This window comes from Cydia splendana, chromosome 17, assembly GCF_910591565.1.
Source record: "Cydia splendana chromosome 17, ilCydSple1.2, whole genome shotgun sequence".
Classification (NCBI taxonomy): Eukaryota; Metazoa; Arthropoda; class Insecta; order Lepidoptera; family Tortricidae; genus Cydia; species Cydia splendana.
In genome coordinates, this window is record NC_085976.1 from 13171457 (window position 1) to 13186264 (window position 14808).

General features: G+C 39.9%; 1 protein-coding gene across 1 annotated transcript in view; it reads left to right on the plus strand.

The window, feature by feature from the left end:
- Positions 1 to 13271, plus strand: part of LOC134798858 (uncharacterized) — a 106230-nt gene extending 92959 nt beyond the window's left edge. The window contains exons 6-12 of the mRNA XM_063771249.1: positions 3035 to 3192; positions 7650 to 7753; positions 10068 to 10265; positions 11342 to 11468; positions 11704 to 11864; positions 12077 to 12205; positions 12517 to 13271. Of these exons, the coding sequence (XP_063627319.1) occupies positions 3035 to 3192; positions 7650 to 7753; positions 10068 to 10265; positions 11342 to 11468; positions 11704 to 11864; positions 12077 to 12205; positions 12517 to 12612 (973 nt within the window). The 3' untranslated portion in view covers positions 12613 to 13271. The remainder of the gene's footprint in view (positions 1 to 3034; positions 3193 to 7649; positions 7754 to 10067; positions 10266 to 11341; positions 11469 to 11703; positions 11865 to 12076; positions 12206 to 12516) is intronic.
- Positions 13272 to 14808: the final 1537 nt, after the last annotated feature.

Here is a 14808-nt window from a genome sequence, read left to right on the forward strand (position 1 = left end):
ACGATTAAAATTAAAGGAAAGTGTCTGTAAAATAGAGACACGAAACGTTAAGTAACGGAATCAAATATCCGATATAGGACACCAGAATATGCGCATGTATAACAACAGTAGAGTTCCAAAACCCCGTTGCGGACCTATTTACCTTCAACCCCATTCAAAATTCCCAGCTCGTCCCAAAATGCTAACATTTGCTTTAAAATTCAACAACTTACGTAGTAACCCACGTCATTCAATGTTTTATGCATTTAGACATCCAGGCTCCTATTTTCATAAAGATAAGATGTGTTTTTGCTCGCTGTTGAACAGGGACATTTGTGAATATTGCATAAAACCTAATGCGACCCGGGTTTTCGGTCAGTGCGTTATCGTAAGTTTCCAGTTCGTTTCGTGTATCACTCGTGTGGGAAATGGGGGTTTTTCTATTTAGAAGGTGAGTTTTTCTTAAATTTCTTGTAATCCCACACCAAACCCAGTTTACAAGTAAAAATATTTACGTCGTCTCTGGCCAGGTAAAGGAATTCTTTTTGAATTGCTGCTTTCGGCCCATAGCGACGTATTTCTATACGGTTTGTTTCCTTTCTCGATCTGATGTAAAGTTTACAACTGATTCGCAATAAAATCTCAGCAATGGATGCAATTCTGTACAAATGCGATACACTGTTTCCTCTCGCATGACCGATAGTGGTCAACAATCCAGCGCGGAACCTACGAGTACCAATTTGTTTGTGTTGGCATGATAAGGTGCTTTCATAACAAGCAATCGATCATTGTGTCAGTGTGGCACGGAAACCGTCTTGTTTGCAGGTGAACGTTAAACGTATACAACGCGTTTAGTTCATAATGAGCTAAAGCTAAGTAAACGTGAGGCTCGGATGTCAACTGCAGCTAGGGATAGGGATAGGATATTACTGTTGCGGCATCCTTGCCGCCGCCGCTATATCTGTCAATGTGATAAATTATTGAAGGCATGAACGTCATCCTCGCGGCAGTAATGCGGCGACAAGTGTCACTTATTTTATCAAGGAAAGGAAAGGAAGGAACGCCTGAACAGTAGTGCAGCTACAGTTGGCATCCGAATGTCACCTTAACGAGGAACTGAAGTACTAACTCAATAATAAATAAATATTACCTACATCTATCTTTTGTGCCGGAAGTTTAAAATCTGTATAATGAAGTTATTTTTAAAACCCGTGGAATACAATACATCTGAAATCAATTAATAATAATTAGTTATTAGACTTCTTAGGAAGATAAAGTCAATAATAAACCCACACAACAAAATGTTGAACTTAAAACTTCTTCCTTTTTTTGGTACTTACTCGGTTAAAATTTTCATTTCCAGCGCCCACTAACGTTTATTATTCTTGCTCTAGATGCCGACTTTAGTGTACTAGGTCACCCTATTCAGTGTTATATAGTAGTCTTAACTGGAATCTTGAAAGAACGTTTGTTTTACTGCCAGCCTAGTTTCGCACGAGTTAGGTCTTTATAGTTTAAAGACCTCTACCTTAACTTACATTAAATTATTCATGATCTCAATTCTACCCGGTATTGTCGTAAACATACAGAAAAATAAATAATAGCCAGGTAAGGCTATTATTTATTTCTCTCTAAAGGTTATTTTTTGGTAGAGTCAGATACAGATGTAGTGCATAATTGTTTTCCATCGTATTTTCTCGGAAACCTCAGTACTTTTTGTACCGAGACTGATAGAAACAGCAAGACACGTTTCTGTGAAAATACGAAGGAAAATAATTATATACATCTGTACATTTATTGGCGTCAACATACGAAGAATAAAAATATGCCTATTTTCAATTTATGAGTTGGGTACCTATTATTCGCTTGAACGACTTGGTCGCTTGTCGTTTGTTTATTTTCTTTGAGGGATATTCTAAGTGTATACTATAGGAAAAAAAAATACCTTAATGTGTACCTAAACCTATAACCCGCAACACACTTGGTTGGTGTTTTTACTGTTTTATTTGCGCAAATATGGCGGCTTCACTGACGCTCGCGATATGAAAGAAAAAAAAAAACGCATATTTATAGCCAAATATATACCCATATTCGGTTAAATGTGACTAGGTATGTTTGTTGTGTTGTATGACGATTTGAAATACAAATCCACTTGAGGTAATTTCGTCCTGAAGATGATTTTATTATCAGTAGGTAGGTATATATTTTAAAGGTAGCATAGTTTATTACCGGAAAATCGGTTGGTAAGTTATCATCAGTAATTTACATACCACATAAACTACACGGTAATCCCACGGCTAATCAATCTATTGGTTCTATTGTTTTCTTCCACAATAGAATTTTACATTTTCGCTGCTCGCGACGAACCTAATCAACGTTAAAATGCCAGTGAAAAATCAAATTTTGCAATGTCATAATTTTAACTGTAACAACTAAAAGTTGCATTTAATCTGCATAAGTAAAGTTCGTATAAGTACTAATAACTTAAATTCATGTAGATAATTACAGTCTCAAATGACCTACTAGCTATTTCCGAGACTGAATACCTACTTGAGGCCTTATTCACTCGGAGAACAATCAAAGAAGTAATACTGGTTATTTCAATTCAATCAGACTTCACGGGGCCATGGGCGAGGTGATTGCAAAGGTCGGCGCGACAAATTAATACCTCGATAAGATTGCCTTTGGCACTGCGTTAACGTTCAGTTTTTATTTACTGTTTATGTTTGTGGCCTGGATACGTTAAATCGGGCACGCAATGTACTGACTCTGATATAAAATTATTCTTGTTATTATAGTTTACGTCCCGTCCGTAGAACGTTTCCTAGACATAGGTGTCCTGTTTACCAATAGAAATTGGTTATGTAACTTGAAATTGTCATCTGTTTTTCGCTAAGAACGGAATTTTCGGAAGGCGCAGCGAGTTCCAAAGTGAAATCATTGACGGTAGACATACTGCTCAGATCGATTTTTCGAGTGCGAGCGACAAAAAATGATGTTATTCTAGGTTTCAAATTTATATGAAATTAATCCAATATGTATTTGTTGTCCACAGACATGTAGTGAAGCCACTGTCAGGCTCGGCGCCGTCCGTGCGCGAGCCGGCCGACGCCGTGGAGGCCGAGGGCGGCAGCAAGCAGCCCAGCAAGTCGCGCCAGAAGAAGTTCCAGCGGCACTTCCCGCAGGTCGGGCCCGAGGAGCGAGTGCTCAACTGTGAGTATATCGTCGTCTCTGTCTGTCTGTATACGTGTGACTAGAGCTGTCAGCCGTGGAAACCGAGGGCGGCAGCAAGCAGCCCAGCAAGTCGCGCCAGAAGAAGTTCCAGCGGTACTTCCCGCAGGTCGGGCCTGAGGAGCGTGTGCTCAACTGTGAGTATATCGTCGTCTTTGTCTGTCTGTATACGTGTGACTAGAGCTGTCAGCCGTGGAAACCGAGGGCGGCAGCAAGCAGCCCAGCAAGTCGCGCCAGAAGAAGTTCCAGCGGCACTTCCCGCAGGTCGGGCCCGAGGAGCGAGTGCTCAACTGTGAGTATATCGTCGTCTCTGTCTGTCTGTATACGTGTGACTAGAGCTGTCAGCCGTGGAGACTTTGTTGCATTAAAGTAGGTAGCGTCTTTAGGTTGTTAAGTGTAAACGGGATCCACGCCACCTGCCGTCCGGCTATTCTGGTTCAAGTCACATTATAAACAATTTTTATATGTCCCTGGCTCTTCGCCTAGCAACGCCCTATGCCCTATATAAAAAAGGGTGTTGATTTAGTGTTCACCCACAGCTTTTTAAACGTTTACTAAATAACGCTTCGGTACTTTGAAATGTATTTATGTGTGCCAACAGCAGTGAATTACTGGCATTAAGGTCCTTAAAAACTGTTAAAGCGATACCATCAAGTTCCGGCCTGATTCGAATTTTAAGATAGGTCTTAAATTGCTAAAGATACGACATGGATCAGATATGTCATTATCAACAGTGATGTCTCTTCAAACAAATACGAACTATCTACAAATCATATGGTCCCTACAATTCTGTTATGTTTGCAACCCTCTACTTATTTACACTTAAATACATTTCAATTGCTGATACTTTTTCTAGAAACTGGTGCCAAACATTTATAATTTATGCATTTTATCGTTGTTTTCGTACTTTTATTCTTGTATGTTCAAATTTACTAAAACGAATAGATAGAGTCATATCTCGAATACCAGCAATATTCAAATTAGTGATATTTAGTTATTAATTGTATTGTGACATGCCTATTGTGTTAATATTTTGTTATTTTTTCAATTATTTCAATTTGACATTTTATATTTATTTAAATTTATGATTATAATGATGAATTTGCACGCTTGCATGCAAGCTAGGTACATGATCTGTAACATCATATTGTAACATCCCCATACTGTATCAATGCAAATAAATAATTTCTGATTTCTGATTTCTGATTTCTAAAAAAAAATACTAATGACTAAAAAAAGTGTAATTTTTAGAGCTCCGCAGCTCTATATTCACTTCAGTCTTGAAAATCGGTTTTTTAAATTATGGTGTGTCATATCTATTTCTAACGTACACGAGTATTCTATCAATTCTTGTTTGTCAGAGCCATGGGTCATTATTCATTAATTAGGCCCGCAGGCGTTATAATTGACTGTCGAGAGCAGATTTATGCAAACGGCTTCTATTGTTATTCAATACCACATTCTATTGAACCGTCGGTATTCCACTGAATGAAGCTACGTTTAAATTCAAATACTTAATATAATACATTATATACAATCAAGAAAACAATACAAACAATTCAATAAATAGATAAAGGCGGCGATAATAGGCAGTTTTAAAGCTATAAAATGCTCTAGCTCTTCCAGATTAGTGAATAGAGCAGAAATTAATAATCTAATATCAATTCAATATAGCAGCTTCTGCTTTTAACACACAATCAGCTTAACGATATACCTACATAGTAACATGTCGTAAGGCTGTTAGCCTTGGAATTCGCTTAATGCCACGCCAGGTTGAATAATTTCCAGTGTCATTTCAAAAAATGGAAAGATGATTAATTTAAAATGTCCAATTGTCCAGGGACTTAAGGAAAAACGTACATTTCGTGAGTTATTTACAAATGAACTTAATTATAAACGACGTAGAGATGAGCAAAACCGTTTTCGTTTCGTTTTCTTTTGTTTCTTGCTAACAACTAACAAGAAAATAAATATAAATTTTAGTAGGTAAGTAGTTCAAGTGTTTGAAAGTAAGGCTTTCAAACACCCTTAACGAAATAAGGATTCTGACGGGACCACACCAAGAACGCGTCGTAAGCAGGCGGCGTAGCACGGTTGCGTTTTTATCCCTTGTCACCATGCCTGTCACGTTCTAACAAGTATGTAAGTGCGAAAGGGACGCGCATAGTGATAGACGATAAAAATGGAACCGTGCTGCGCCCACAGGAAAGATTATTAATCGTGAAAATTAGTCTGAAAACAAGTTGCAGAGGGCCTACCGCGAAGCACGTTCGACGTGTTGCCAGTCACACTTATGTACGAATTTACAAGTGCGACAGAGAGGCAACACGTCGAACGTGGTTCGCGGTATACCCTCAGGGAGGGCGAACTATGTATATTGCATTTTGCTTCCTTCCTTGTAACACAATCTATTATTTATTTGACTGTAAACTTAAACTAAACATGAACTGCGGGCTCAGCACGGTTCCATTTTTATCGACTATCACTATGCGCGTCCCTTTCGCACTTACATACTTGTTAGAACGTGACAGGCATGGTGACATGGGATAAAAACGCGACCGTGGTAAGCCGCCTGGTGGCAGTAGTAATTTTATCTGCGTTATTTTCCGCTTTTTATAGTAGTTTATGTGACTGCTACATAATGAAAGGCATTAAAATACGAGTGTGGGTTTATGAAACGAATGAGATGAGTTTCATAATAGTATCACACGAGTGTTTTAATGCCTAATTATGTACAGTTACATACACTGCTTTATCTACACACATATTATAAACTTTCTATGATATATTCACTAACCTCATATTACAACCGACATTGGGGCACTTTCCTCTCTGGCGGAACTCGCGGATATGAGCTGGCGTCTCCGAAATATCTTTATCGCACAATTTACACGAAACTTTTGTTATAGTTACTTTAAAAACAACAAAACAAATTATTTTTTACTTACAAATTAATTAAAATATAAACTGTACGTCAAATGGCGGCAAAGGAAAACTTTTTTCACGTATGTCACGCATCCGTAGTTTTTTTTAATTCAGAGACAAACTAGAGTCGGGGTCGATTACCATATCGTCCGATACCAAGTTACATACGGGATTTGTCAATATTGTATGCAATTGTCATTTGATTTCGAATAAATAAAACGTCATGACGACTGATATTAGAATAGGGGTCAAATCAAATTGCTTTTTTTATTCAGAGATGTTCGAAATTTAAAATGCATTACCAAATCGATTTTGATATAGTAATGAAGTTATTACCACATTTTCACAGATAAGAAATTTGCTGTAACAAAACAGTTTATCGTAATGTGGGCCATTATTTACGGATTTTGAAGGCGTCATAGAGAGTTTATGATATGTGTGTAGATAAAATACTTAACAATTGTGCCGTAATCATAATTGATTAAATAGCGACTGCGTGTTTTAACTCATGTGAATGACGCAGTCATAAATGCGGATATGGAACTCATAAAACGAGAAATATTTACCTAATTTCAAGGACCAATTGATATTTTTCTCAACAAACTTATCGGTATTATTTTTTGGTTAAATTTATATTGCACGTTTCCGCATTTTGGAAACGAAGAACTCATGAATAATTAACCTAATGTAAAATCTAAAATCTTTGTTTGTTGAGAGATGTGAATGAATACTAATAGATGTTTATACTAAGTATAATTGGACGTTTTACCATATACTTTCTAGTTTTACCGTTAATATGAATACGGACCGTACGGGAAATACGTATGGCTACTTTTAAAAGTATTAACTACACCGGTTTTACAAAAGACACGAAGTAAATGACAAAATTGACAACATTTTCGTTGTTAGCAATATTTTATCTCGTCAATCTTACCATCTATACAGTCCATGTGATTTCTAAAGCAACCTCGCTATTAGGAAATTATGATCACAACGCAACTTATATTTAACTACAGAATTAGTGGTAATGTTAATACGGCTGTGGCCTTCAAGGTGAAGGTATTTCACTGCTGTGGCTGCTCCAAATATAAATTAAGTTACAGAAGTTAGGCGTAATAAAACTTTGCCATAAAGTTATCAGAACTATTGGTTTCCTTTACGTATATTACAACATAGTAGGTAGTTAAAGTTTCTGTTTTCCCTGTAAAAAATCGGCCAAGTGCGAGGCGGACTCGCGCACGAAGGGTTCTGTACCATTACGGAAAAAAACGGCATCAAAATCACGTTTATTGTATGTTTTTAGTATTTGTTGTTACAGCGGCAACAGAAATACATCAGCACCTGTGAAAATTTCGACTGCCTAGCTATCACGGTTTATGAGATAGAGCCTGACAGACAGACGGACAGCGGAGTCTTAGTAATAGGTCCCGTTTTTACCCTTTGGGTACTGAACCCTAAAAATCGTGACGCATGGGAAGTAATGGGAACTAAATATGTGTGTTGGTTGATTTCAGACTACTCATGCGCTCTGGTGGGGGATCTCTTGCTGCAGGGGCACCTCTACATCACCAAGAACTACTTCGCCTTCTACTCCAACGTGTTCGGATATGTCACCAAGGTTGGTGCGATATCGATATTTGTATTATTTGTATTGCTTTAGCTTAGTCGCCATTCCTATGGCTTAGATTGGGACTAGGTCGATCTGTGTAGTTCGTTTAAGCTAAGTGTTTACGCCAAGAGCTATGTCTAATATGGGAGAGCCTAAGATTGTCATTGCCATGTCTTAGCGTACATAGACTGAACACTTAGGGCTCATTTAGACGATGCGAGTTTCATTACATTGAAGGGTTTTGATCGGTCGGTTGAATTGGACTTAACCAACAGTCCGCATTGTAACTGAGTTCGCGCGCTTCTAAATCGGCCCTTACGCTGTGCAATAATGACCTCAGCAAACCTACTGGTGTCACAAAATGCAAGTAGCCTTTGGCTTCGATTGCTGTTAAAACAAACATGGTATCATCCAATGATAATTTAGATAATTGTTTTAATTTCCAAAAAAACAAGCAACTAAGACATTAATCAGTCGAAATTAAATGATGTTAAATGAAAAACTTCCTGTGTATTTGATTAACCTACATAACTACTTTACGTTGAGTTAATAATTTTTAGGAACCTTAGGAGGGGAGGCCTTTGCCCAGCAGTGGGGCACTAAACGAGGCTAACTAAAAAAAAGGAACCTACAATAACATATTGGAATTGAACATTTAAGTACTTAACCTAAGTAAATGAAATTATCTTTGCTTTCGCAAGTAGCTTCAAACACGCGATGACCTTTAAGTACTTTATTTGCTGCGCCCTAATTGATATATTATTATGTTACATGTTTACGTGTGCCTAATGGATGTAAAGAAAAATTTCCGACCCTCAAGGCCGACAATCCTCGCGTAAATACCTTACTGTTATCGTAAACTAATAGCACTTCCGGAACTGGTTTGCAGGAATTTTAATTAAAAACTTAGAGCGACATCGTAGATTAGTGAATCAACATTTTTTAGATAAGTTTCACTACGTTGTGAAACATTTTAATAGTTCTGGTGTTAAAAATTGGCACTATCACGACATTCACGACACGAGTCTTGTGTCTTGTGGCAACGAAAATTACCTACAAGCCATAGAAATCTAATATTTCTGTTAAGATTAGCTAGTAGAAATTAAAGTACTAATCAGCTACGAGTAAAACCCAAAATTAATAAATATTCTGTATAATTTTTTTCACTTTCTCACAGTACCATTCATTATTTTTCCAAACGGCGAATGGTGCCAAATTTCATCCAAATCTCAGCAATTTTTGCGTGCCCAAACCCATCCTCCAAACTTTCACGTTTTTAGTTTTTCTCAGTTTCGTTTAGAGTCTGTGCGGAAAGAGAAGAGTCGTGGAATGTATGCGGCCCAATACATTCCACGACTCTTCTCTTTCCGAACAGACTCTATGTTATTAAATTGCACAACGGGACTCTCCGGTATTTCTCCGAGACCACGAGGACAACGCCGTCCTCGAAACGTCGGAGGTAAATCTTAAAACTTAAATACGCGATTAAGGCCCGTTGTGCAATTTAATAATGTTTATAAATCGTGAAACTTTAAATCAGACTCTTATTTTCAATATTAGTAGGATTAAGTTTGCCACGTGATTCGTATCCGTAAGCCACCCAGGATCAAATATGAACTCTGGCAAGTCTAGCTTAGCAATTTGATCTAAAGCCGCGTAAGTGCATCGCCGCATAAAACGTGTCGACACAGCTCCGCCTAAACTAGGTCAGAGTTGAGTCGAGTAAGCCGATTTTAGGCACGTGTTGCCCGGATGTGAAGTTTATGGTAAATTCAATTAGGTCAGTATAAATATATGCTTATTAGGTAACGATTAGTCATTTAAAATTTGTTGTTATTCTAGCTAGAGATTAATATAAAATTATTGCTTATCAAGCTAATGATTTGCTGAATATTACAAGTTACACGTTACTATCGTAAAATGTAACTACACATTTTTTCTGCTACTGCTGCAAAGCTGCTGTCAACCATTATTCAGTGCAAAAAATATCCCGTTTCTTTGAGCCTTAAATTCGAATCATATGAAGAATAAACAGTTACTAACCTAACCGACAACAGTTTAAGAATCTTCGTTCAAGATAACTCCAAGGGTCATACCTACGGAGATTTGATTTGATTCGTATTTGTCTTCGATTCCTAATACTTAAGTAGGTACCTTACCTACTTAAGATTACTGGTAAATAAATGCTTTCTACACCTGGCGATGGGTTAGGCTGATTTATTTAATATCTGATTTTCTGTCTGCAAAACTTCGAAAGTATCAGTCCTGCTTCAAATAGTGAGATAAATCCGATAAAAATTCCACAACCTTTTTGTCATTCCAGCTCCTAATACCAACGACGTCAGTCCTCCGCATCACGAAGGAGAAGGTGGCGCGCATCATCCCCAACGCGGTCGGCGTGTGCACGCGCGACGAGCGGCACGTGTTCGGCTCCCTGCTGTCGCGGGACTCCACCTACAAGCTGATGACCCACGTGTGGAAGGCGGCAAGAGTGCCCGAGCGAGCGGTGCCCACTCCACAGGTATGTGGCATATTCATACTCGTACCACGGAATAAATAATAGTACAGAAGACTCACTCTCTAACAAAACGCGTCTGTTACGATGAGGAGAGATATGACCGCTAGGTGGCACAAGCGCCACGCGCGGCCTATGGCTAGCTACCAAAATTGGTGTTGAACGTATGTACTTGTGCGACGACGGTGTGAGCCACGCCTGCCCGTACATACAGCAATACTACCATCCTCCTCACGTTGTCCCGGCTTTGGCCACGGCTCATAGGAGCTTGGGGTTCGCTTGCCAATTAATCCCGAAAATTGGCGTAGGCACTAGTTTTTACGAAAGCGACTACCTTTTTACTTCTATTATTTGGATTAGTCCGGTTTCCTCACGATGTTTTCCTTCACCGAAAAGCGGCTAGTAAATATCAAATGATATTTCGTACATAAGTTCCGAAAAACTCATTGGTACGAGCCTGGGTTCGAACCCGCGGCCTCCGCATTGAAAGTACGAGCCGGGGTTTGAACCCGCGACCTCCAGATTGAAAGTCGCACGATCACCAATACTGCCGTTGAACAAAATTCTCTCACACGGATCTCCTTTAGGACTGATTAGACGCTGCCCTTACGCGATCTTGATCAGATCCACTTTGTTACCGGCGTTTAAACAGCAGGTAGTTTGAATGTTTTTTTTATTTTGATTTAATCTGTGACGACTTTCTGCGTCGGTTGCACCTTCAATCGCCTGTTACCGTTAAAGCGTTCGATAAATTTTATTGTATGGGAAGTTTCATAATTCTCTGCCGCGTGACGTTGGTCAGTCTGTTAATTGTCGTTGGTGCAACTGGCCCCAGACCGCTCGGTCAGTCAGCGTTCCGACATTTATTGCTCCTGGCGTTATAACTAATACAGGATAAATAAATGCGTATACGCGATTGAACCCCGTTTCTTACGAATATTTTTGGTTTATTGGATGGGGAAAAGGAACCTCATGCCGCAAATTTCAAAACACTTGACTGATAGAATATGTAATATGAAGGACGCGTGGAAAAGTGTGATGTGTTTTGCTACGTATTAACGGGTACCCGGTATTCTTTCCAGGATTTACGCGCCTCAGAAGTTGAGCTGGACGTAACGGACTCCCCCGAGGACGACAGCAGCAGCGCCGGCGGCGACCACACCCCCGCTCCCCCCGTCCGGAGAGAGTCGGAAGCCATCATCACCTCAGGTGAGCCGGGAGACAAACAAAATTTTTTTTTGTATAGACAGGTGGTATTCCACTCGTCCAATGTGTATTTTGTCTCACATTTTGCTTAATGAGAGAGTGAGACGCAATGACACTGGACTAGGATATTGGACAGATGGAATACCACCTAAGGGTGGTAATATATTTTCTGAACCGGTTATCGACTTCGGTCATCTCTAGGTTTTATAAATTTTATGGATGATGTTTATAATTTAAGCGGGCGCGGCGGTGATCCAGCCCGCGCTGCTGACCGGAGCGCCGGCGCCGCGCCGGGCGGCGCGCTGCGGCCGGCTGCTGCTGCTGCTGCTGGCGCTGGCGCTGGCCTGCTCCGCCGCGCTGCTCGCCTACAGGCTGCACCGCGTCACGCAGGACGAACAGGTAACGGCACGAGGCCAAGAGGGCGGGGTCGCCATGTAACTGGTAACTCCGGAGTATAGTGATGAAGCGCACATCATATCGCTACGGTTATGAATTTATGATAAATTCGGCCACTTCGACTTATGTCAATGTCTAATAATTGTCTGTTTGTGTGGGTATTTGACATTTGTATGTGGAAGTTGTTTATATTAAAGGTTATTGGTGTATTGCAGGACCCGCTGTCGGCGCTGTCGGGCTCGCAGCTGTACGGCGAGCTGGTGCGGTGGCGCGCACGCCTGCACGGCCGCGCCGCCTCGGAGCTGCACGCCTTCCTCACCACCAACCTGCTGCTGCTCACTAAGGTACCGTACTGTGTGTTCCTGTACGTACATACCTCCACCATATCACTCATAAGCGCATAGCGACATCTACCGTAACACTATTACAACTTTTTAACGGCTACCGAAGTTGAAAGTCCTATTGGAAATTCACCAGTAACGATACTACTAAGTACTTGCAACTATAATATCCACTGCCAAGCAATACTTTCCAAAGAATCTTTCTTTCCGTAACTTTTACAATATATAAAATTTCGCCATGTCCCGCTTTCATTGAGAAATATGCTCCCGCAGTGTATTTCGTCCGATTAACCAATTGTTTTCCCTTATTCCAGGTGCGACAATCTCTAGAAGCGCTATCAGGTGTGATACTAACGGACATGGCGCACACCACCATGAACGACGTCCCCAACGAGACCGCGTTCAGTTAGCCCCCGGGCGTCCGAGTTCCTACCGGAACGTAGGACAACTCAAGCTCAGAACGGGCCGTTATATAAACATGTTTGGATCCATTTTTGACCAAGGTCAGAAGAAAAAAACACCCATATTGAAATGAAACTTCAGGTCAGACGGAACGTAACTCAGATGCTCAGAAGACATCAATTTGATGTGCTTATGGTTAAAAAAAGAGAAATCATCTTTAAAAACAAACTTTAAGAATAATATTGCTCAGAAAACACATCAAACATACTCGTACAGGTCAAAAGGGGCCCCAGTAATATACGTCAACGCTTAGAAGATACATCATAATGGGCGTGTTTTTGAGATTACGATTTGAATAATAACAAAATATTGCGATGGGTAACCTAGAAAGGTAACACGATATCGTGATCTCAAAATGTTTCATCTGTTAAAAATATTATCTTGTGCGAAATCACGAAAATATGACCCGGGATTGGCGAAAAGCTTCATTTTGAAGTCTTCATTCCAAAGGTGAAAGAAGACCTAGACTGATGGATTATGTGGTATTTTACGCTTATGTTGAAGGGCAGTGTCAACTGCCGTGTTATTTATTTGTAACTTAATATAATTTATTTCTAGAAACCAGTATGTGTCGCAGGTGACACCAATTATTTTCAAAGCATTTCTTTCTTAAGAGCGCTCTTACAAGAAAAGTCGAAATAATGCAAAATTGATGATACTAGTCGACGAAATTCAGGACTTTGCGCTCATTATTAGAAACAATGAGTACTTGTTCCAGTAAAAGCGTCTTCTTATCTTTATAAATATCGTTGTAAATATTAGAAAAAGGACTTATTAAATTAGTAATGATTTTTTTTCTGATGGTCGTTTCCGAAAAACCCCGTGAAGCACTGAATGGCGAGCTCTTATTTGGAAATGTTGAGAATTTTACTCTGCTAAACCTGGCTATTTTGTATTACTAATACCCTGTACTTTAGGCATATCAAACTATATTTTTCCTACATACCTTTGAGAAAGAGAAAATCAAAGTAAAACGAACTCGATTTTCTCTCCGAAACAAGTGTCAATTCCTACGAAAATCTACTTAATATCGAAGTCATTTTCATACTCAAGCAATCTGCAACGTTTGCTTATACTGTTGGTATACATTAGTGTTTATGAAATTCTACTATAATTTTTTGGCAATTTTTTGAAAACTACTCTATATTACCGATGACGCGCGCTGCGCCAGCTCAGTGCCGCGGCAGAGCTTGTAGAGGCAGGACATGTGTCGGTCGGCTCCGCACATTTTCAACGGCGACGACGAGGTTTTTTATCATTGTGTGCGGCGGGCGCCGTGTAAAACGCTATACTGTGTGCGTGTAAACCGCAACGAGAGACTTTGATCCTAGCACTGTTTTTATAGTATTATAATTTATAATGGTACAGTTTAATAAACTACCGGACAGGATTAAAAATATTTGAAACGACCTGACATTCTATATGTATTTATTTGACTCAACAAGATCTTTGACACTGAAGATACACAGGGTCTGATGATGGAGCCGGAAGGTGGTCACCGGTACCAATCAACCATGCAACTAAACCACTTCGTGTTTAGGCTCGTTTTATTCATCTCAACAAGATCTTTGACACAAGATAGTACTCAGGGTCTGATGATGGAGCCGGAAGGTGGTCACCGGTACCAAAATCAACCATGCAACTAAACCACTTCGTGTTTGGGCTCGTTTCATTCGGCTCAACAAGATCTTTGACTTAAGATAGTACTCAGGGTCTGATGATGGAGCCGGAAGGTGGTCACCAGTACTAATCAACAATGCAACTAAACCACTTCGTGTTTAGGCTCGTTTTATTCGTCTCAACAAGATCTTTGACTTAAGATAGTACTCAGGGTCTGATGATGGAGCCGGAAGGTGGTCACCGGTACCAATCAACCATGCAACTAAACCACTTCGTGTTTAGGCTCGTTTGATTCGTCTCAACAAGACCTTGGACACAAGATAGTACTCAGGATCTGATGATGGAGCTGGAAGGTGGCCACGGGTACCAGTCTACCATGTAACTAAACAACTTCGTGTTTGGGCTCGTTTGATTCGTCTCAACAAGATCTTTGTAACAAGACAGTACTCAGGGTCTGATGATGGAGCTGGAAGGTACCATTACCAATCAACCATGCAACTAAACCACATCGTGTTTAGGATCGT